A 23,067-nucleotide genomic window follows, 5' to 3' on the forward strand; every position below is an offset into this window, starting at 1 on the left:
TACAGACGCCTCTCATCTTTTTAAGTGGTGGAACTTGCACTATTGCTGACTGACTAAATACTTTTTTTCCCCACTGTACTGTTAAATATCAGTATCCGTTACCCCTGATTTCTGATCTATTCTCCAGAGTTAAAGGTGCTTGCTGGTTTACCAAGCTTGACCTTAGGTGGGCGTATAATCTTATTCACATTAAGCATGGGGATGAATGGAAGACGGCGTTTAATACACCGGAGGGACATTTTGAGTACCTGGTGATGCCTTTTGGGCTCACTAATGCCCCTTCTGTCTTCCAGTGCTTCATGAACGATATTTTCCGAGATTTTGTGGATACATTTTTGATTATCTATCTGGATGATATTTTGATCTTCTCCAAGGATTGGGATTCTCATGTGGAACATATTCGGACTGTGTTCCGGATCTTGAGGGAGAATTCCCTGTATGTCAAAGGATCTAAATGCCTTTTTGGAGTACAGAGGATTTCTTTTTTGGGATTTACTTTGTCCCCGTCAACTATTGAAATGGACCCGGCCAAGGTACAGGCCATTTACGATTGGGTTCAGCCCACTTCTTTGAAGGCCCTCCAGAAGTTTTTGGGTTTTGCTAATTTTTATCGGAAATTTATAGCAAAATTTTCTAGTATTGCCAAGCCATTGACTGATTTGACTAAGAAGGGTGCTGATGTGTTAAATTGGTCTCCGGAGGCTGTTTCTTCCTTTCAGGAGCTGAAGTGAAGATTCACCTCCGCCCCGGTTTTGCGGCAACCTGATGTCTCACTTCCGTTCCAGGTAGAGGTGGATGCTTCTGAGATTGGTGCAGGAGCTGTTTTGTCCCAAAAGGATCCTGTAACATCTAAAATGAATCCCTGTGCTTTCTTTTCCTGAAAGTTCTCTCCATCTGAACGTAACTATGATGTGGGGAATCGGGAACTGTTAGCCATGAAATGGGCATTTGAGGAGTGGAGACATTGGTTGGAGGGAGCTAAGCATCAAGTCGTGGTCCTCACTGACCACAAGAATTTGATTTACCTAGAGTCGGCTAAGCGCTTGAACCCTAGACAGGCTAGGTGGGCCTTGTTTTTTACACGTTTTGATTTTGTGGTTTCTTTTCTTCCTGGAACTAAGAATGTCAAGGCTGACGCCCTCTCTAGGAGCTTCTTTGCTGATTCTCCTGTGGTGACCAAGCCTGCTACCATCTTAGGCGAAGGGGTAGTTCTTTCTGCCATCTCGCCCGATTTGAGACGTGCTCTGGAAGAGTTCCAGGAGGACAAACCTGAGCGTTGTCCCAGTGGAAAGTTGTATGTTCCTGACCAGTGGAAGAAGAGAGTGATGTCTGAAGTTCATTGCTCTGCATTGGCTGGTCATCCAGGTATTTTTGGTACTAGAGATCTGGTGAGTCGGTCTTTTTGGTGGCCATCCTTGTCTCATGATGTCAGGAATTTTGTGCAGTCCTGTGGGACGTGCTCCCGGTCTAAATCGTGTTCTCGCTCTAGTGGGTTGTTGATGCCTTTGCCTGTCCCCAAGAGGCCATGGACCCATATTTCAATGGATTTCATCTCTGATATGCCTGTCTCTCAAAGGATGACTGTTATTTGGGTGATTTGTGATAGGTTCTCTAAGATGGTTCATCTTGTACCACTCCCTAAGTTGCCGTCTTCCTCTGAATTGGTGCCCCTGTTTTTACAACAGGTGGTTCGCTTGCACGGGATTCCTGAGAACATTGTATCTGACAGAGGAGTCCAGTTTGTGTCTAGATTTTGGAGAACTTTCTGTTCCAAGCTGGGAATTCAGTTGTCCTTCTCCTCTGCTTTTCACCCTCAGACCAATGGGCAGACAGAGAGAACAAACCAGACCTTGGAGTCATATTTGAGATGTTTTATTTCTGCTGATCAGGATGATTGGGTTTCATTTTTGCCCTTGGCCGAATTTGCTTTAAACAGAGCTAGTTCTGCCACTTTGATGTCTGCTTTTTTTTGTAACTTTGGGTTTCATCCTCGATTTTCTTCAGGGCAGGTGGAGCCCTCTGCCTGCCCAGGGGTTGACACTGTGGTGGAGAGAATGCACCAGATCTGGGACCAAGTGGTGGATAAGTTATCTCTCTCCCAGGAAAAGGCCCAGCGGTTTTCCAACCGACATAGGACCATTGGTCCCCAATTTAAGGTTGGTGATATGGTGTGGTTATCATCAAAAAATATTGCTATGAAGGTGGCTTCTCCTAAGTTTAAGCCTAGATTTATTGGACCTTACAGGATTTTGGAGATTATTAATCCGGTCTCTTTTCGTTTGGCTCTTCCTGTCACATTTAAAATCCATAATGTGTTCCATAAATCTTTGTTGAAGAGGTTTGTTGAACCTGTTGTTCCGGGGATTGCACCTCCAGACCCTGTATTGGTTGAAGGTAACATGAAATATGAGGTAGAGAAAGTACAGGATTCCCGTCTGGCTAGACGGAGACTCCAGTATTTGGTTAAGTGGAAGGGTTATGGTCAGGAGGATAATTCCTGGGTCTCTGCCTCTGATATTCTTGCCAAAAGATTGGTGCGTGCCTTTCATCGGGCTCACCCTGATCGCCCTGGTGGCGTGGTTGAGGGTTCGGTGACCCCTCCTCAAGGGGGAGGTACTGTTGTGAGTTCATTTTCCCCTTCACTACTGAGGCCCGAGGAAGTCCCTCTTCTGGTGAAGAAAGGTAGTAAGCCTGATTGTCAAACACCTGGGGCTGATGATGATGACTGGCTGAGTGGAGTTAATGACTGGATATAAGGCTGCCGACGCCCTTCTGGCTTGCAGGTGATTTCTCTGTGGACTTCTAGGAAACCAGTCTGATTCCTGCTCATCTACAGCTAAGATTTCTGCTTTGCCTTTTTGCATTAGTGTTTTATTTTTCCTTGCTTTTCTGGATTCTGCCATTCCCTGCTGGGGTGAGCTGAATCTCCTTTTGCCTGTTGCTCTGTCTTCAGAATATTCCTGAGTACTGACATAGCTTTTTTGAAGCCTAGCGTCTTCAGGGCCTTTTTTACTGTCAGTTGGTTTCCCTTTCTGTCTTTAGGCTATGTAGTCCTCCGGCTGATCGAGGGGCCTAGGGCATCGTAGGAGCCCCCCACGGCTACTGCTAGTTGTGTTGATAGGTTCAGGGGTCTGCAATCCGATAGCTGCCAACTTCTCTGGTTTTCTGGACTTAGCTAGCATTTCTATTTTTGCCTCCTACGGTGACTCAATCATAACAGTTATTATAACTAAGAGATCCCCTTTTTGACTGCCACCAACTGGGTTTTTAACTGTAGGGGCTATCAAGTTTCCTATATTTTTAGCCTTTCAAAAGATAAATTTGAGACGTCAGGTAGGGATTCCCCAAGAAGAGGATCCTGCTTAAGTATTGGCCAGAATTTTGTAACCATATTTTTGAAAGGGCCAGTTTGCACATTATACCTCGTGATTATAGGAATGGTCGCTAGCTGTTCTTTTAGTGAGACATGTTTCTCGAATTTGTGCAGGTTTTTTAATCAAGTTTTTCCTAGTAATAGATAAAGTTGCCTGAATCACATTTAACTTGTCCTCATCACACCTCTTTTTAACAAATTGGGCTTTTAAATGTGAAGCCTCTTCTAAAAAGTCCCCTGGATTAGAGCAGTTGTGGTGTAATCTGGTAAATTGGCCTTTGGAACTATAGGCCAACCAGATTGGAAGATGGCAACTAGTTTCAGCAATATAGATATTTGAATCCACCAGTTTACTGTAGCATTTGGTGAAGATGAAAATATTCAGATCAAGTAAATTAACAGTAGATCGACTGTAAGTGGGACTAAATTGGAAAAAAAAATAATTTGAATATATCTAGTCAAAAAAGGACAAAAGAGATTCTTCAAAGCCTTTCCAAATGAAGATGATATTGTCTATTAAACAGACGCCACAGGGCCAGGTTCTACTGCAGCTTGCCATTAGGAAAGAGGGTATGTTGTTCCCATCTGCCCATATACAAATTGGCATAGCTTGGGACGAATCTAGTCCCCATGCTCGTGTCCCAGGTTTGAAGACAGATATTATTACTGTATGAAAAATAATTATGGGTTAAAATGAACTGAATACTGTAATGAATTTGATTTGATCATAAAGTTTTTTCAATTTAGCACACTTGTGGGTCCACAGCTTTTTTATGTAAAGAATGATGTCCCCACAGCTACACCATATACAGCATTATCGGTCCACTGTTGCCCTATACACAGTATGATACCGCCACAGCTCATCTATGCATAGTATGATGTCCCCACTACTCCCCCAAAACACAGCATCCCTCACACTGTATAATGGCTCCCACAGTAGTGCTTACACTAGCCCTTAAACTATATAATGGCCCCCATAGTAAGCCCAAAACTATATAATGGCCCCCACAGTAAGCCACAAACTGGAAAATGGCCACTGCATTGGCTTCTAAGCTGCTTATTGAACTCTGCAGTAGCTCACAAACTGGATAATGGACACTGCATTAGCTCACACTCTGTAAAATGACCCCGCATTAGTCCCCAAATTGTATAATGGTCTCTACATTAGCATCCACGCTGTATAATGGCCCCTGAATTAGCTGCTACACTGTATAATAGCCCCCGAATAGCTCCCAAGCTGAATAATGGATCCTGCATTAGCCCCCAACACTGCATAATGGCCAAACATTAGCTTCCACGCTATATAATAGCATTGTTCCAGAAAAGTCGTATGCAAGTTGGATGTTGTGTGCAATTTGCATTGAAGTCTATGGCAAGCGTGTTGCTTGTGACTTGAAACCAGCAACAGAAAATCTGTGCAGCCCTAACCCAATTGTCAGTGTGAAGATGGCTTTAAATCTCAGCACTCTCTCAGGAGATAAATTTAGGCATTATGCCATGAAAAGCTCTACGTTGATAAAATATATATTTAGCTGAAAGCATACGTCAAACAACAAACATAATTTCTGATCAAGAAATTTTTTTTTTAAATTTATCTTACTCACTTATATAGCGCCATTGAATCCACAGCTTTACAGATATCAGCATTACTTTCCCCACTGGGGATTACAATCTAAATTCCCTATGAGTATGTATTTGAAGTGTGGGATGAAACTGGAGAACCCAGAGGGAACTCAAGCAAACAAGGGGAGAGCATACAAACTCATAGCACTTAAAACTATTTTTAAATTCGAAAATGCTTCTCCACTATATGAGATCATTGATGTTTTACAAGAGTTGTTTTGAAGACAAAACATTTTCCACATTCTGTCTATGGATATGGCTTCTACCATATGTGACTGTTTTGATGAGTAACAAATCTTGTTTTCCTCGTAAAATGTTTCCCACATTCTAAACATGTAAATGGCTTCTCCCCTGTGTGAGTTCTCTGATGTGTAACAAGATTTGATTTATCAGTAAAACATTTCCCACATTCTGTACATGAATGTAGCTTTTCCCCTGTGTGAATTTTTTGGTGTCTATTAAGCTGTGCTTTTTGGCTGAAAGATCTCTTACATTCTGAACATGAAAATGGTTTCTCCCCTGTGTGTGTTCTCTGATGTGTAACAAGATATGATTTCCGCTTAAAACATTTTCCACATTCTGAACATGCAAATGTCTTCTCCCCTATGTGACTTCTCTGATGTGCAACACAATTTGATTTCACCGCAAAGCATTTCCCACATTCTGGACATGAATATGGCTTCTCCCCTGTGTGAGTTCTCTTATGTGTAACAAGATTTGATTTTACATTAAAATATTTCCCACACTCTGAACATGAAAATGGCTTCTCCCCTGTGTGACTTTTTTGATGCCTAACAAAATCTGACTTCAGGTTAAAACATTTCCCACATTCTGAACATGTAAATGGCTTCTCCCCGGTGTGAACTCTCTGATGTATAACAAGACTTGATTTCTCTATAAAACATTTCCCACATTCTGTACATGAATATAGCTTCTCCCCTGTGTGAATTTTTTGGTGTGTATTAAGATGTGTTTTTTGGTTGAAAGATCTCGCACATTCTGAACATGAAAATGGCTTCTCCCCTGTGTGACTTCTCTGATGTATAGCAAGACATGATTTCCGTTTAAAACATTTTCCACATTCTGAACATAAATATGGTTGTTCCCCTGTGTGAATTCTCTGATGTATAACAAGATGTGATTTACTTATACAATATTGCCCACATTCTGAACATGAATATGGCTTCTCCCCTGTATGAATTCTCTCATGGGTAACAAGAGATGATTTCTGCTTAAAACATTTTCCACACGATGAACATGAAAATGGTTTCTCCCCTGAGTGACTTCTTTGATGACTAAGAAAATCTGACTTCAGGTTAAAACATTTTTCACATTCAGAACATGAAAATTTATTTTTTCCTGTGTTAGCTTTTTGATTTTTAATATCCTTTCTGTGACTTATATTTTTCTTAATAATCTGTGGAAAATCAGAAGATAGGAACTGAGTAAAAGGATTTTTGCTGTGAATGGCTGAGGATATAACTGGGATAATGCAATCTTCTTCATGTGTATCTTTTTTGGCAAAAAGATCATCTGATTTCAAATCTGAAGATGCGAGAAGTCCCTCTAATCTCCTGGTAAAATCATCTGCCAAGAATAAAACTTTATTACCTTTTCAATAACATAGACTTGAACATAATATTTTTTATATAACATGTATGTTAAAAATGCAAGTCATTATTCACTAAGACAGTGGTGATAAAACAGTTGATGTTCTTACCAGAGGCCACAGAGCAAGGACCAGTAGATAATCATGTCAGGCTTGACTCTGTGTTGAGGCCAGCACTTAAATAGGTCCATGTTTCAGTGTCCCTTACCACTATTTTTTTTTTAACTCTATTTTTATTACAAATTTTTGTTAACAAAAAAAAAAAAAACACAGAAACATATCATGGTACATAGTTGCATAGGTCGGAGAAACGCATCCTCGCAGCCATAATTGAAAACGTGTACACCTCGTAGCAGTCTGTCTAATAATCATTGGCGTCTCACTTCCTCCCTATGATTTCATATTTGAAGATCAACCTTGACCTTGTTACCTTTTTCCCTCCCCAACAATCTCTCCCGCCCCCCAAAACCCTAAAACCTTTTCCTCCCTTGCTTTGTGAAAAGCCTACTCGCTCATAGGCCCCAAGACCTTCCGTAATTGACTTTCTATGGCTCACGGAAATCATTTGCTTCAGGCCCTTACCACTATTTTGTAGTAAGACACTCAGAGGAGAATTATAAACGGGGCTTTTAATCAGTAATATTAGGTGATATCTTTCTAGCTCATTCCTTGACAGCTGCATGCATTTTTGTGCAGAATGAAGGAGCAGGATGGTCATGGATGAAGAAAGTATGACTTTGGAAAACGTGTAAGACTGGTTTACCACTTTTTTTAAACCCTTGACTTTCTCCAAGTCAAAAAAAGGGATGTCAGAGAATGTGATAAAACACTAAAGCAAGCATTACATGCTGAATGGTGAGCGGGGTGTTCAGCATGTTATTAACTAACCATTACAAAAGATCCCCCACTTCCATCTACCCAAATTCCAAAAAATCAGAAGTATAGATGAACCCACTAAGTACTTATGAAAGTACTAGAGGTGTGCCCGATGCTATCGCATCTGGAGGGAAGTGTGTGTGTACGTGTGTGTGTGTATGTGAGTACATGTGTGTACTTGTGTGTACGTACGTGAGTATGTGAGTGTATGTGAGTACGTGTGTGTAAGTGAGTACAGTATGTGAGTGTGTACATGTGAGTACGTGTGTGTGTGTATGTGAGTGTGTGTGTGTGTGTGTGTTTGTGAGTACGTGTGTGTATGTATGTGTGTGTGTATGTGAGTGTGTGTTTGTGAGTACGTGTGTGTGTGTGAGTGTGTGTTTGTGAGTACGTGTGTGTGTGTGAGTATGTGTGTGTATGTGTGTGTTTGAGTACGTGTGTGTGTACGTGAGTACGTGTGTGTGTGTGTGAGTAAGTGTGTGTGTGTGAGCACGTGTGTGTATGTGAGTACGTGTGTGTATGTGAGTACGTGCGTGTATGTATGTGAGTACGTGCGTGTATGTATGCGAGTACGTGCGTGGGTGTGTATGTGAGTACGTGTGTGTACATGAGTACGTGTGTGTGTGTATGTGAGTACGGTATGTGAGTATGTACATGTGTGTATGTGAGTACGTGTGTGTGAGTATGTGTGTATGTGTTTGTGAGTACGTGTGTGTATGTGAGTACGTGTGTGTGTGTGTATGTGAGTACGTGTGTGTGTGAGTACGTGTGTGTGTGAGTACGTGTGTGTGTGAGTACGTGTGTGTGTGTGTGTGTGTGTGTGTTAAGCCCTGACTTTCCAAAAACTTGTTTTTAATAATAGTTATAATAGGAAAAAAAATTCAAGATCTAGTTTCCAACTGTGCACAATTATATTACTTGAAACAATTGGAGAACATTGGTAATCTGATTTCAATCTGGACCTCAGCCTTGTTCCTATTAGACTTTCTCAGGCTCTAGTTTCTGAACACCTTAAGATCAGAATGAGTGCAGAACTATTGAAAAAAGTACCATATTTTTCTGGCTATGAGACGCACCGGACCATAAGATGCACCTATGTTTTAGAGGAGAAAATTATAAAAAAAAAAATTGAAGCAAAAAAAAAAAGTGGTCAATTTGGTACTTAATATCCCCTCTCCTGGTATATATGGTCCACTCATCCCCATCCTGGTATACATGGCACCCTCATCCCTATCCTGGTGTGCATGGCCACCTCATCCTGTCTGGTAGGCATGGTCCCCTCATCCCTAGCCTGGTATGCATGGCCCCCTCATCCTTATCCTGGTATGCATGGCCCCCCTCATCTCTAGCCTGGTAGGCATGGTCCCGCGATCCTTATCTTGGTAGGCATGGCCTCCTCATCCCTATCCTGGCAGACATGTCCCCCTTATCCCTAGCCTGGTAGGAATGGTCCCCTCATCCCTATCCTGGTATGCAGGGTCCCCATCTCAGTCTGGTGTGCATGGCCCCCTCCTTATCTTGGTATGATTGGTACCCATCCCCATCCTGGTATGCATGGCCCCATCAGAATTACACATTACACTTACCTTTCTGCGCTCCCTCGCAGCGTCTTCTTCCGGTGCCAGCAGCTACTTTATGCTTGTAATCAGCGCATGGCAGGTCAGGATGCATGCCATGATGCCATTGGCCACGACCTTTGCGGGCGCATTCACAGAACCATACCGTGCCTAGGAAAGTCAGAAGCCTTGGTCTAACGACCAAGGCCCTGGAGATTTCAGTGCCACCGACGCCAATCCGAAGACGTGACTAGGACCGAACGGGTGGTGTTAAGCAGCAGAGAGGCTGAAGAGGTGAATGTGTTTTTTCTTTGTTTTCAACATTTTGATCGCCTTTTATGGTTTAGACAAAAGGTGGCCAGCAGCCGCAACTTTGCTGAATCCATGTGGAATTGAATTACAAAATAATCTCCACTGTGGTGAGTAGTAACAGTATCATAATTATATCCAGATTTAAATAGTATTTTGGCTGAACAAAAGAACATATACAACTACAAAACTCGGAGACAACAGTTTAAAATTGTAAAATCTGGTGAATGAGAAGAATCTGTGACTTCTCTATATTTAGTGGTTACTACTCACCAGGGTAGTCATATGTAGGAATCTCCTCTTTACACCACTCATCACCCCTCACATATGTCTCTGTAGTATTAATATGGGTCAGATCTTCACCCTGAAACAAATATTGTAAAAGTCACAGACAGATGGAGAAGTCACATCTATGATCAGCTCTAATCCTGCCATCTCCACCGTTCTCATTACACAAGTATAAAACATATAATACTGGTGGATAAAACAAGACTGAGCACAAGACCTTCACAGCCGTCTACACATCATAGGGGAGATCTCATGACACCTTCTCTCCATCTACCTGATGATCCTGAGGAACATTAGGATTTTCTTCTTTACAGTCCTGTGGAAGAAGAGGACGGTGACATCTCTCTGGTGTTGTCCTCTTACTGGATACAACTGGAGGAAACACATACAGGGACTGAATTAATTCTTTACATACAGATAATTATAGGCCGTGTGTATTTAGTCCTGTCTGTTACCTGGTGATGTGAGGGGCTGGGGAACCTCCATCATGACGTCCTTGTACAGATCTTTGTGTCCTTCTAAATACTCCCACTCCTCCATGGAGAAATAGACGGCAACATCCTGACACCTTATAGGAACCTGACACATACAATGATACCGTCATCTCCTGATCCCTTCATAGCCTTACTGTATAATGTCCCAGCATTCCCAGCAGTGTCACCTCTCCAGTCAGCAGAGCAATCATCTTGTAGGTGAGTTCTAGGATCTTCTGGTCATTGATGTCCTCATATATCAGGGGGTGGGGTGGAGGTCCCGTGATTGTGCTCAGGGGTCTTCCCCATCCCTCAGACACAGGGGCCTGACAGCGCTCACTAGAGGTCTTCTTCACTACTGTGTAATCCTGGTTATGTAGAGACACATTAATAAATCTCACTACAGACATTCCCAGAGTCCTCACCTCTCCAGTTCTGTCCATCTGTTATTCCCATAGATAAGAATGATGTAATGTGACGTCATCAGAATCTCTCACCTCTCCAGTAAGCCGGAAGAGGATCTCTAGGGTTAGGCGTAATATCCTCTCCGCCATCTTCTCCATGTCCATATCCATCCTTGAAGGATCAATTAGGAAAATTCTCTTATATAGAAGATCTGCAGTGACAGGATCCGATATTGTAGGGATCTGAATGGGGAAAGGATGACGATGTAACATCATAAAGATCCTGTATAATACAATTACTGGAGATAATAAAGAGAAACAGAAGGAGATAGAATGTGCAGCTGCTGTATTACATAGTGACAACACCGCCGTGCCTCAGCATCCCCAACTGCGCCACCAATGTTTTTTTGCCATACCAACAGGATCTCTGCTCCTCTAGCACCTGGACTATTGGCTATATTGGATAATCTGCATTTTTTTTAAATATTGCCTATCAGTGATAAACTATCAACCGGTGACTACCAAAACTCTACTTCAAAAGGGCGACTATGTGATAAAGGCCGTAGTTAGGCCGAAACGTCAGCTGTCGCTTCATCACCGTCAATTAAATAATAAAAAGCTCACTTTAGCATAATTCACGTGTGCAGTGATTCTATATTGACTTAACCTTTACGGGACCAGAGGCTCCATTTCACTAGCACCGTTTATTCATTACACTAGTCGAGTGCTAGCCATCTGCCAAATCTTAGGTCGATGTCATAGAAAATATTAAGATCCCTAAAGCCACTAGTGAGGGAGCATTCACCCCCCACCCTCCACACATATTTCTGGTAGGGAAAAAGAGCTTAAATTCTAAACCTCCTTGACGTAGAATTGCATAATGGACATAAGGAAGTAGGAAATTACCAATAGCTGGGAAGTGACTAATTAATTAAAATTCATTTTAAAGCCCAGATTCCCTGGTGGGCACAGGTAATTAAGACAAAATACCTATTGAGATGAAGTTTGGCATTTGTTGGATTAGAGGACGGGCAGGGACTCTCACCTGGATGAAGCTGCTATGGTGAAAGAACTTCCCCCAAACTTTGTGTCTCCGACGAAAAGTTATGAATATTGGGAATTGTATCGGTCCGATATTGATGAGACATACATTTTCAACTTCAGGACTAACTGGTGAAGAATATGCAGATTTTTTCAGAACTGTGACACCTGCCTATAAGCCCCAAGTCAATAGTGGTCAGCTAGCTGACACCAGCAATGTCATGTTTACCATCTACGGAAAAGTAAAATCCTGATAAAAAAATATGACAGTGATCTCGAACTTCTGCGATCATGTGAAGTGAAGATATTGTTAATGTTGGGAATTTCATAAAATCCTGAAGGGCTGAGAACAACCCACAACCTGGTCCACGTGAGGTCATCAAGGGGATGTGTTTGGGTGTATTTCAGGTGCTTAAAAAAGGTCAAGGTGAAATATGATCCGTGTTCAATGCTAAGGAATATAAATAGTGTAGGTTTGATCGCGTTAACCAGATGTTTTCAATCGGATTGCTTCCATCCACTAACTGAGCCATCTCTGTGACCAGAGTAATAAGTTTCTCTGTTAATTCATTTTATTTAACTTTATATGCCGTATTGTTTTATCCCCTTTGTAAAATCTCTTTTTTTTTTTATAAATACAGCTTATCTTTCTGTATTAAATTTAAAATTTAATAGTTCTGTTCCTTTTGTTCTGTAAACCGGACAGCGAAGCCATACGCTACCAGACCCAGGAGTCCAGTCGGCATGTATATAAAAAACAATCGATGCTGGAAACAAGTAGTTCTTGGGTTATCATGGAGCTAGGAGTGACCGTATCGGGAATATATACCCATATTCCATGGGTGGGAATTGGAAGTGTATATACCATAACTTTATTGTTAGTTTCCCAGTAACCGGCCTTTGTGGAAACAGCCGCAGCCTCCTCTGTTGATTGGTCAATTGCGTAATTGTCTGGACAATCAGGGGAAGCTCAGGGTTGTTCGTGGCAAAAAGATAACAGAGTTGGTGGTTCAGTTATGACCCCCCCCGGTTGCGATTTTTGACAATTGGTAGCAGTGGTGGGATCTGCATGGTCTCTCCGGTGTCGTCTCTGACAGCCGGGTTTACATGAGCATATTGAAAAATCATCTGAGTTTCATCTCGAAATTTCTAACGATTATTTTCTCACTTGTCATCTGTGTGCAACTTGTTCTCGCACCAATAGACTTGAGTGGGGAGTCTCATCCGACACTGAAGTATCCAGTGCATGCTGTGATTTTTCTCATGCTCAGATACAGTATATAGATGGCTCATCTGTACTACCTTATTGAAAATATGCTCATGTGAACCTACCCATAACTCTGAAAGTAGGCGTGCTAGATCCAGCTTATGGCAGGGCATAACAAGTTACCACAACTGGGTGATCCCAAGACCATTACTTGGCGTGGTGTATCCATGGCAACTATCGGCAATGCACAAGTATGGTTTGCTTAAAAGGTTAAAAAGGATCCCCGCCACTCAAATAACCATGTAGGTAGTGCTATCACTATGAACAACGGCATCTAAGGGATTAAACGCCTCTGATTACTACCATTACCGATCGCAGCTGTTTCAGCACCTTAATAAGTCACAATATTTTTGAACTGTAAAGAATATTTGACATTTGGCATTTACAAGTCAGACCTGACTAGCCAAGCCGATATGGGAATAGCATGGGTGCGACAGGACGTCACTATGCCCATTTATCAAATTTATGGCAAGTTATGTCACTTTCGTGGTTAATTTTCCTTTGGAAATGTACTCTGATTCCCAACAGAGCTCTATTTTGATGGTGTGCGCAAATTAAAAAATTAGATGTACTGTACTGAACCTAGACCTTTCATTAAGATCGGCATGTGCAACAACGTCTTATTGAATTGGCTCTCCCATTTTCAATACCCAAGTATAAAACATATAATACTGGTGGATAAAACAAGACTGAACACAAGACCTTCACAGCCATCTACACATCATAGGGGAGATCTCATGACACCTTCTCTCCATCTACCTGATGATCCTGAGGAACATTGGGATTTTCTTGCTTACAGTGCTGTGGAAGAAGAGGACGGGGACATCTCTCTGGTGTTGTCCTCCTACTGGATAGAACTGGAGGAAACACACACAGGGACTGAATTCATTCTTTACATACAGATAATTATAGGCCGTGTGTCCTGTCCTATCTATTACCTGGTGATGTGAGGGGCTGGGGAATCTCCATCATGACGTTCTTGTACAGATCTTTGTGTCCTTCTAAATACTCCCACTCCTCCATGGAGAAATAGATGGCGACATCCTGACACCTTATAGGAACCTGACACATACAATAATACCGTCATCCCCTGATCCCTTCATAGCATTATGGTATAACATTCCCAGCAGTGTCACCTCTCCAGTCAGCAGCTCAATCAATTTGTAGGTAAGTTCTAGAATCTTCTGGTCATTGATGTCCTCATGTATCAGGGGGTGAGGTGGAGGCCTCATGATTGGGCTCAGTGGTCTTCCCCATCTTTTAGACAAAGGTGCCCGACAGTGCTCACTAGAGGTCTTCTTCACTACTGTGTAATCCTGATTATGGAGAGACACATTAATAAATCTCACTATAGACATTTTCAGAGTCCTCACCTCTCCAGTTCTGTCCATCTGTTATTCCCATAGATAAGAATGATGTAATGTGACGTCATCAGAATCTCTCACCTCTCCAGTAAGCCGGAAGAGGATCTCTAGGGTGAGGTGTAATATCCTCTCTGCCATCTTCTCCATGTCCATATCCATCCTTGATGGATCCATCTGGAAAATTCTCTTATGTAGATCTCCACTGGTAGGATCCGATATTGTAGGGACTTGTATGGGGAGAAGATGACGATGTTACAGCATAAAGATCCTATGTAATAATACAGTTACTGGAGAGAATAGGAAAACATGAGGAGATAACACATGTAGATGTTGTATTCTCGGATCGTATAAACTGGAATGTCATAAACATCCCCAACTTGTTGCACTTGTGACTTGAATATAACTGTAAAGAGGGACTCCGCTTCTCACAATCAATTGTCCATTCAGCTACCACAATAGGCTGAAAATGAGATAAGCGCACCTCACAGCCATCTCACACATCCCACACCGCACTTCTCGCAGCCACCACTCACCATTTTGATAGGTTACCAAGACTCCTGCCCTGGGTGGCACACTAGCTCACATGCATAGCGAACTTTTTCAAATCCCCTGATAAGTATCTCTTGCACTTTAGCATAAACTGTGTAAGAAATAAAACAAGCTATACTTTTCCTCTTTGATGTGGGTATGTTTAGAACAGCATTGGACAAACTTATTAAACTTTAGATTTAATATATAAAAATTAAAATACAGTGCTTAAAAAGAATCTGAGGCACACAGGCAATAGAATGGTTAAACAGTCTTACCTGTAGGCCTGATAGCTGCGGTGCAGATGTTGAGAAAAGCAGTTGTAATGTTATATGTTAATGATTTCTTCCAAGCTACGGGGCGTGTGGTGCCCAGAAGAAATCCCTGCCTCCTCTCTTCATTACAATACCAACCACCTCCCATCCAGTTGTGGCGCTGTAATCGCACGTATGTGCCATCCAGTCTCGTGGTTATGTGAACCACATCGGCCCTTCTATGGGCAGAGTCATCATCGATCTTCTGCATTTTGGAATGCAAAATTTACTGGAATAATTAGTGGATGCCATGTCGCACTTGTAGAGCCCCTGATGCTCCTAAACAGTGGAAAAGCCCCCACAAGTGACCCCATTTTGGAAACAAGACCCCTCAATGAATGAATCTAGATATGTGGTGAGCATCTTGAACCCCCAGGTGCTTCACAGAAGTTTATAACATTGAACAATGAAAATAATAAAACAAAATCACATTTTTCCCACAAAAATGTTTTTAATGTTGTTTAATTTCGTAAGGTAACAACAAAAAATAGACCCCAAATTTTGTTGTGCAGTTTTTCCTGAGTACGCAGATACCCCATATGTGGTGAAAAACTACAGTTTGGGCACACGGCCGGACTCAGAAAGGAAGAAGTAGCATTTTGGAAAGCAGATTTTGATGGAATGGTCCGCAGGTGTCATGTCACTTTTGGAGAGCCCCTTATGTGCCTAAACAGTGAACCCCTCACAAGTGAGGACATTTTGGAAACTAGACCCCTCAAGGAATGTATCTACATATGTGGTGAGCACCTTGAACCCCCAGGTGTTTCACAGAAGTTTAGAACCTAGAGCTGTGAAAATAAATCACCTCAAAAATGTTAATTTATCCCAAAATGTTTTTATTTTCACAAGGTTAACAGGAGAAAAATGGACCATAAAATTTGTTGAGTAATTTCTCCTGAGTATGCCGATATCCCATATGTGGTCAAAAACTACTTTTGAGGCACAGTGCAAAGCTCAGAAGGGAAGAAGCGCCACAATGGAGTTCAGATTTTGCTGGACTGGTTTTGGGGTGCCATGTCACATTGGCAAAGCCCCTGAGGTGCCGTAACAGCAGAATCCCCCATAAGTGACCACATTTTACAAACTACACCTCACAAACAAATACATCTACGGGTACAGTGACCATATTGGCACCACAGGTGTGTCACAGAATGTTATACCATTGGGCAATGATGAAAAAAATAATTACATTTTTACCACCAAAATTTAGTTTTAGCCTCAGATTTTAAATTTTCACTTTTGGAAATTTTTTTAAAGTGGCACCAAAATTTGTCCCACAATTTCTGCTGAATATAGAAATACCCTATATATGGCTGTACAGTACTGCTTAGCCATACAGCAAGACTTGGAAGGGGCGGAGCGCTATTTGCCTCCAGGAGCGTCGATTTTCCTAGAATAGCTTGCAGACTCCATATACAGAGTCCATAAGTGCTAGAAGAGCAGAGTAGCCCACTTAAGTGACCCCATTTTGGAAATTATACCCCTTTGGGAATTTATCTACAGGTGTAGTGACGATTTTGACTCCATGGGAGTTTTCCATCTTTTGAGAGCTATAATTTTTCCATATTTCGGACGACAGAGGCATTTGATGGCTTAGTTGACATTTTTATTGGTACCATTTTTTGACCCATGACATTTTTTGATCGCTTTCTATTCCAATTTTTGGAAGGCAAAAAAAACAAAAAACAGCAATTCAGTAAGTTTTTTTAATGCCATGCTACGTGTGATAAAATTGATTAGGCGACTTTATTCTTTGGGTCAGAACGATTACAGCAAATCCACATTTATGTCTTTTTTTTAATAGCAAACCTAGAGAGCTCGCGCCTGCGCAGTAGCCTCACAGAACCGCGCAGGCGCACTCTGCTGTGGCCTACTGTGAACAAAGCATAAAATAGCAATGTGCAAGAGCATGGTTGTGATTGATGTGAATGGCGAACTGAGATCTCGCACCTGTGCAGTAGCCTCATTGAAATGACGGCAGAGCAGAGTACGCCTGCACGGTCCTGTGAGGCTACTGCACAAGCTCTCAGTTAGTTATGTGGATGACGCATCACATCAATCAAAGCAGGACGCGATTAGGAGCAAAGAGGAGGGATGCCTATCGGACCAGACCACTCTCATTTACAAACAGCGCAGAAGAATATCAAATGGTATTTTTGGGGACATACAGGGGGAGTCAGGAGCTGACAGATACATTTGTGGAATGCAGCACAGGAGCAGTTAAAGGTGCTGGCATTTGTTCATAGGCTCAAAAACAGGTGACAGGTTCCCTTTAATTGATAACTTAATAATCACTTGTGTCTGAATTTTAAAGCCATTTTTTTCTGTATCTGGGTTCCATTAGGAATTACTACTGGCCACTAGACCATGCACCAGAAGTTTTCCCATCATAAGAGTATAAAATTGTTGCTCTTTTTCCACTCAAAAATAAAGAATGTACGTAGGTAAACTCCTATGACTTGACTGAGGTCTCTGCGAGCGTGAAAAAGTTCTCATGCTCGCGGTGCCGTCAGAAAGGTCCCAAGATTCCTGGGACAGCCAATGAACTGACTTCACCTAACTGACGTCAGAGCGCCATTAGAAATTTTCCCACGGCGCTCGCGCTGAAGTCAGCTAGTTGAAGTGAGTTCATTGGCTGTGAACTCCCAGGACCTTTCTGACGGCTCCGCGGGTGTGAGAATTTTCTCATGCTCACGGTGATGTCAGGCAGTTCATAGTTCACCATGAGACAGAGCAGTGGTAGCAGACGCTTCTCAGTGTCTCTGCTGGATGGCAGACTGTATAGTCGCATCACACAACCATGCAGTCTGCCATCTAGATGTAGCAAAGCTAGACCCATAGTGAGACAAATGGATTATTATATTCTCAGCGGAAAGGTGAGCAATATTGTTAGTTATCATTTTAATTCTCTTACAGAGGACAATGGCATGACTGGAATGGGAGATGCTGTATGAATGGTTTAATTAAGATTGATTAAAGGAGTCTGTGTCATTATTTAAATTAAAGGACTTTGTGTGTTTCTTTTTATACAGTAAGGGGTTAGTAATCAGGGCATCCTATAGACGCCTCTCCATTACTAACCTCTGAGCTTGATGTCACCTTACAATAAAAAGGTGACATCAACCCTTCAACTATCACCCCACTTGCCACCACGTCAGGGCAAATGAAGAGCGAGGTTAAGTGCCAGAATTGGCACATCTTATAGATGCGCCTTTTCTGGGGAGGCTGAGAGTTGATGTTTTTAGCCTGGAAGGACGATATCCATGGCCCCTTTCTGTACTATTAATATCAGCCCGCAGCTGTCTGCCTAACCCTTGCTGGCTATTAATTATAGAGGTTCTCTATGTCTCTTTTTGGCGGTCCCTCAATTTCATAGCCAGTGAAGGCTAAGTATACAGCTGTGAGCTGATATTAATATCCTGGGAAACTCCATGGGTATTACCCCCTTCCAAGGCTATAAACATCTGCCCCCAGCTGTCGTCTTTCCCTCTGCTGGTTAAGAAAATTACCAGGAAACCCACGCCTTTTTTTTTTCCAGAAAAAATCTTAGTTACCAGTAACTTTATTTCTTAGAGGCCATGACAGCACCACGAGAGAGGGGATTCACCCTTCAAGGACCAGAAAACTACAGACATAAAAGGAAGGCACCTCTCTCCTGCATCAGTTGGATTACAGAGCATGAGAGGACCTCCAAGGTTAGTAACATTATACACATTATTCCATACACCAAATAATTTTCCACACGTGCTTATGCAAAAGTAAAACAAGTGCTCACCCACAAGAAAAGGGAGGGATTATAAGGGTGCTGTCATGGGCTCCCAAAAATACCATTACCGGTAAGTAACTAAGATTTTATTCGGTGTCCCATGACAGCAGCACGAGAGAATTACAGAGTGGTAAGAAAACTAGGGAGGGACCGCAGCCTGAAGCACCCTTCTCCCAAATGTGAGATCAGAGGAGGCTCCCACATCAAGCCTATAATGCTTATAAAACGTGGAAGTAGAAAACCATGTAGCCACTGCTCAATCTACACCTCCAATCTCTCCGCCCAGGAAGTCGCCACGGCTCGTGTGGAGTGAGCCTTCAAACCATCTGGAACTGCCTTACCACTTGCTGTATAGGCTAAAGAAATCGCTTCCCTGATCCATCTAGCTAAGGTGCATTTTGAAACCTTAAGCCCCTTCCGAGCCCTCTGAAAGGACACAAAGCATTATCCTTTTTCGAAGGATCAGTCACAGAAACATATCTGAGTAGGCATCTCCTCACATTTAGTGAATGGAGCCTTTCTTCCTTCTGATTCCCAGGGTTGGCACAGAAGGAAGGAAGAACAATCTCCTGCAATCTGTGAAATTTAGAGGCTGCTTTTGGCAGGTAGGATGGATCCGGCTTCAAGATAACCGTATCTTCCAGGGCCATCTTAAGGGCAAGAAATTTTATTGGGGCTGAATCAATGGGCTCGAAGGGAGATTCTGTCAACCCTGTTAGAACTGGGTTTAGATCCCAAGACATTATTCTGTATAATGGGCACACATCATGCTGCATAATGGCCCCACATGATGCTCCATACTGTATAATGGCCCCACAAGATGCTCCATACTGTATAAGGGCCCCACATGATGCTGCATACAGTATAATGGCCCCACGTGATGCTGCATATACTGTAGTATAATGGCCACACATCTCATCCTCCTCCCCATCCCCCTGGGCTCATTCTCATCCTCCCCCCGTCCCCCTGGGCTCATTCTCATCCTCCCCCTGGGCTCATTCTCATCCCCCTTGTCCCCCTGGGCTCATTCTCATCCTTCCCCTGGGCTCATTGTCATCCTCCCCCCCCGTCCCACTGGGCTCATTGTCATCCTCCCCCCCGTCCCACTGGGCTCATTGTCATCCTCCCCCCCCCCGTCCCACTGGGCTCATTGTCATCCTCCCCCCCCCCGTCCCACTGGGCTCATTGTCATCCTCCCCCCCCCGTCCCACTGGGCTCATTGTCATCCTCCCCCCCCCGTCCCACTGGGCTCATTCTCATCCTCCCCCCCCCGTCCCACTGGGCTCATTCTCATCCTCCCCCCCCCGTCCCACTGGGCTCATTCTCATCCTCCCCCCCCCGTCCCACTGGGCTCATTCTCATCCTCCCCCCCCCCGTCCCACTGGGCTCATTCTCATCCTCCCCCCCCCCGTCCCACTGGGCTCATTCTCATTCCCCCCCCCCCCCGTCCCACTGGGCTCATTCTCATTCCCCCCCCCCCCCCGTCCCACTGGGCTCATTCTCATTCCCCCCCCCCCCCGTCCCACTGGGCTCATTCTCATTCCCCCCCCCCCCCCCCGTCCCACTGGGCTCATTCTCATTCCCCCCCCCCCGTCCCACTGGGCTCATTCTCATTCCCCCCCCCCGTCCCACTGGGCTCATTCTCATTCCCCCCCCCCGTCCCACTGGGCTCATTCTCATTCCCCCCCCCCCCGTCCCACTGGGCTCATTCTCATTCCCCCCCCCCGTCCCACTGGGCTCATTCTCATTCCCCCCCCCCCCCGTCCCACTGGGCTCATTCTCATTCCCCCCCCGTCCCACTGGGCTCATTCTCATTCCCCCCCCGTCCCACTGGGCTCATTCTCATTCTCCCCCCCGTCCCACTGGGCTCATTCTCATTCCCCCCGTCCCACTGGGCTCATTCTCATTCCCCCCCCCCGTCCCACTGGGCTCATTCTCATCCCCCCGTCCCACTGGGCTCATTCTCATTCCCCCCCCCCCCCCGTATGCATGGCTGTTCTTACCTGAGTTCTCCCGAGGTCCCTGCATGTAAATCCAGGCACCTGTATCCTCTTCCTGTGTTGAGCGGTCACATTGTACCGCTTATTAAGGTCAGGAATATGGACGCCTATGGGAGGGGAGTGGTGTCCATATTCAATCATTAGTGTAACGAGCGGTACCACGTGACCGCTCACACAGGCAGAGGATACCAGGGTACAGAGCGGCAGGCACCGCTGGAGGAGGTGAGTATGATGTCTAGGGGAGGAGGGACCGACCCCCGGATTTATATGAAAAAAAAAAAAAAACTTGCCCCTCTGCCACCCGGCCCAGCCCGCCCCTGGTGGCAGTACCGGATAGCGGCCCTGAGTCTCCCGGGGAAACGGCTGCTTTATTAGCAAGCGGTTCCATCGACCCGGGGAGCACCGGCTGAATCCCACCGCTGCCTGTATCTGATAGATACATATGACCCAACTATGAATAACCGGAAGTCTTTTGACAGAGTGGGAACCACAGCTGTCTGGCCGGTGGTGATGATTTTACTGCCGATCAGAAGCTGTTTGCTGTGCCGTCCTGCACATGACTGCAAATACTGGATGTTCCCCCCATCCTGGTACCTGAACTTTTTGTAACTGTTCAGCTGAAAATCCAGGTGTCTGCCCATCTCTAGTTAGAAAGCAACAGAAAAGCACCAAAAAAAGTCTCAGCGGGTGAAGGGTTACTGCCCCCTGTGCAGCCCAGTAATGGGGAATCTCCAGCACCTACCTCCACCTGCAGAGCCGCACTCCACATATATGGCTGCTCTGTGCGCACAGGACCTGGGATGAGGTCACAGGAGGGGAGGAGTCAGGGGTCACATGATCAGGGGCCTCAGTGTATACAGGACTGTGCTGTGCTGGTTGTCATGGTGCTGGATGAGGGGAAGTTTCTGTGTGGGGTCAGGAGGGGTTTACAGGGTGGATGTAGCTGAGCTGCGTGTGTACAAGGTGTACGGAGCGGAGCCATGTGTGTACGAGGTGTACGGAGCGGAGCCGTGTGTGTACGAGGTGTACGGAGCGGAGCCGTGTGTGTACGAGGTGTACGGAGCGGAGCCGTGTGTGTACGAGGTGTACGGAGCGGTGCGTGTGTGTACGTGGTGTATGGAGCATAGTGGTGTGTGTGTGTACGAGGTGTACGGAGCGGAGCCGTGTGTGTACGAGGTGTACGGAGCGGAGCCGTGTGTGTACGAGGTGTACGGAGCGGAGCCGTGTGTGTACGGGATGTATGGAGCGGTGCGTGTGTGTACGTGGTGTATGGAGCATAGTGGTGTGTGTGTGTACGAGGTGTACGGAGCGGAGCCACGTGTGTGTACGTGGTGTACAGAGCGGAGCCGTGTGTACGAGGTGTATGGAGCGGAGCCGTGTGTGTGTACGAGGTGTACGGAGCGGAGCCCCATGTGTAGAATCATAGAATCATAGAATCGTAGAGTTGGAAGGGACCTCCTGGGCCATCTGGTCCAACCCCCTGCTCAAAGCAGGATTCGCTAAATCATCCCAGTTAGATGTCTGTCCAGCCTCTGTTTGAAGACTTCCATTGAAGGAGAACTCACCACTTCTCGTGGCAGCCTGTTCCACTCATTGATCACTCTAACTGTCAAAAAGTTTTTTCTAATATCTAATCTGTGTTTCCTCCCATTCAGCTTCATCCCATTGCTTCTAGTCTTTCCTTGTGCAAATGAGAATAAAGTTGATCCTTCTACAATGTGACAGCCCTTTAGATATTTGTAGACAGCTATTAAGTCTCCTCTCAGTCTTCTCTTTTGCAAACTAAACATTCCCAAATCCTGCAACCTTTCCTCATAAGACAGGGTTTGCAGACCGGTCACCATTCTGGTCGCTCTTTTCTGAACTTGCTCCAGTTTGTTGATGTCTTTTTTAAAATGTGGTGCCCAAAATTGGACACAATATTCCAGATGAGGTCTGACCAAAGAGGAGTAGAGGGAAATAATTACTTCACGTGATCTAGACTGTATGCTTCTGTTAATACATCCTAGAATTGCATTTGCCTTTTTTGCTGCTGCATCACACTGTTGACTCATATTCAGTCTGTGATCTATTAGTATACCCAAGTCTTTTTCACATGTGCTGTCACTTAGCCCTATTCCTCCCATTCTATATATGCTTTTTTCATTTTTATTGCCCAGATGTAGTACTTTGCATTTCTCCCTGTTAAAAACCATTCTGTTAGTTGCTGCCCACTTCTCCAGTTTATTTAAATCTTTTTGAATCCTCTCTCTCTCTTCTCTAGTATTAGCTATCCC

The 23,067-nt window shown here is 44.2% G+C and overlaps 1 protein-coding gene across 2 annotated transcripts; it reads right to left on the reverse strand.

Moving 5' to 3' along the window:
• Positions 1 to 4,932: 4,932 nt before the first annotated feature.
• Positions 4,933 to 21,604, reverse strand: LOC141051212 (uncharacterized). Of its 2 annotated transcripts, XM_073548093.1 has the most exons (11): positions 21,534 to 21,604; positions 14,265 to 14,410; positions 13,956 to 14,135; positions 13,758 to 13,881; positions 13,579 to 13,676; positions 10,605 to 10,754; positions 10,296 to 10,475; positions 10,090 to 10,213; positions 9,909 to 10,006; positions 9,620 to 9,710; positions 4,933 to 6,583 (listed from the first exon to the last, which is right to left on the reverse strand). In XM_073548093.1, the coding sequence occupies exons 2-11, from the start codon at positions 14,355 to 14,357 to the stop codon at positions 5,259 to 5,261; spliced, it is 2,463 nt and encodes an 820-aa protein (XP_073404194.1). In that variant the 5' UTR covers positions 14,358 to 14,410; positions 21,534 to 21,604; the 3' UTR covers positions 4,933 to 5,258. The 2 variants fall into 2 exon arrangements, with proteins under 2 accessions (XP_073404194.1, XP_073404193.1); XM_073548092.1 differs by lacking the exon at positions 21,534 to 21,604 and having other exon boundaries at positions 14,265 to 17,533.
• Between the last annotated feature and the right edge of the window lie 1,463 nt (positions 21,605 to 23,067).

This window comes from Dendrobates tinctorius, unplaced genomic scaffold (genome assembly GCF_039654945.1).
Source record: "Dendrobates tinctorius isolate UK_male_01 unplaced genomic scaffold, ASM3965494v1 ptg000155l, whole genome shotgun sequence".
NCBI classification, from domain to species: domain Eukaryota; kingdom Metazoa; phylum Chordata; class Amphibia; order Anura; family Dendrobatidae; genus Dendrobates; species Dendrobates tinctorius.

Coding starts and splice junctions, on each gene's coding strand:
- LOC141051212 (XM_073548093.1), bottom strand. CDS start 14,357: ATGGATCCATCAAGGATGGATATGGACATGGAGAAGATGGCAGAGAGG. Junction 10,007..10,089: donor CCAGCCCCTCACATCACCAG/GTAACAGACAGG, acceptor TGTTTCCTCCAG/TTGTATCCAGTAAGAGGACA. Junction 6,584..9,619: donor TCCTACATATGACTACCCTG/GTGAGTAGTAAC, acceptor TATTCTTGGCAG/ATGATTTTACCAGGAGATTA.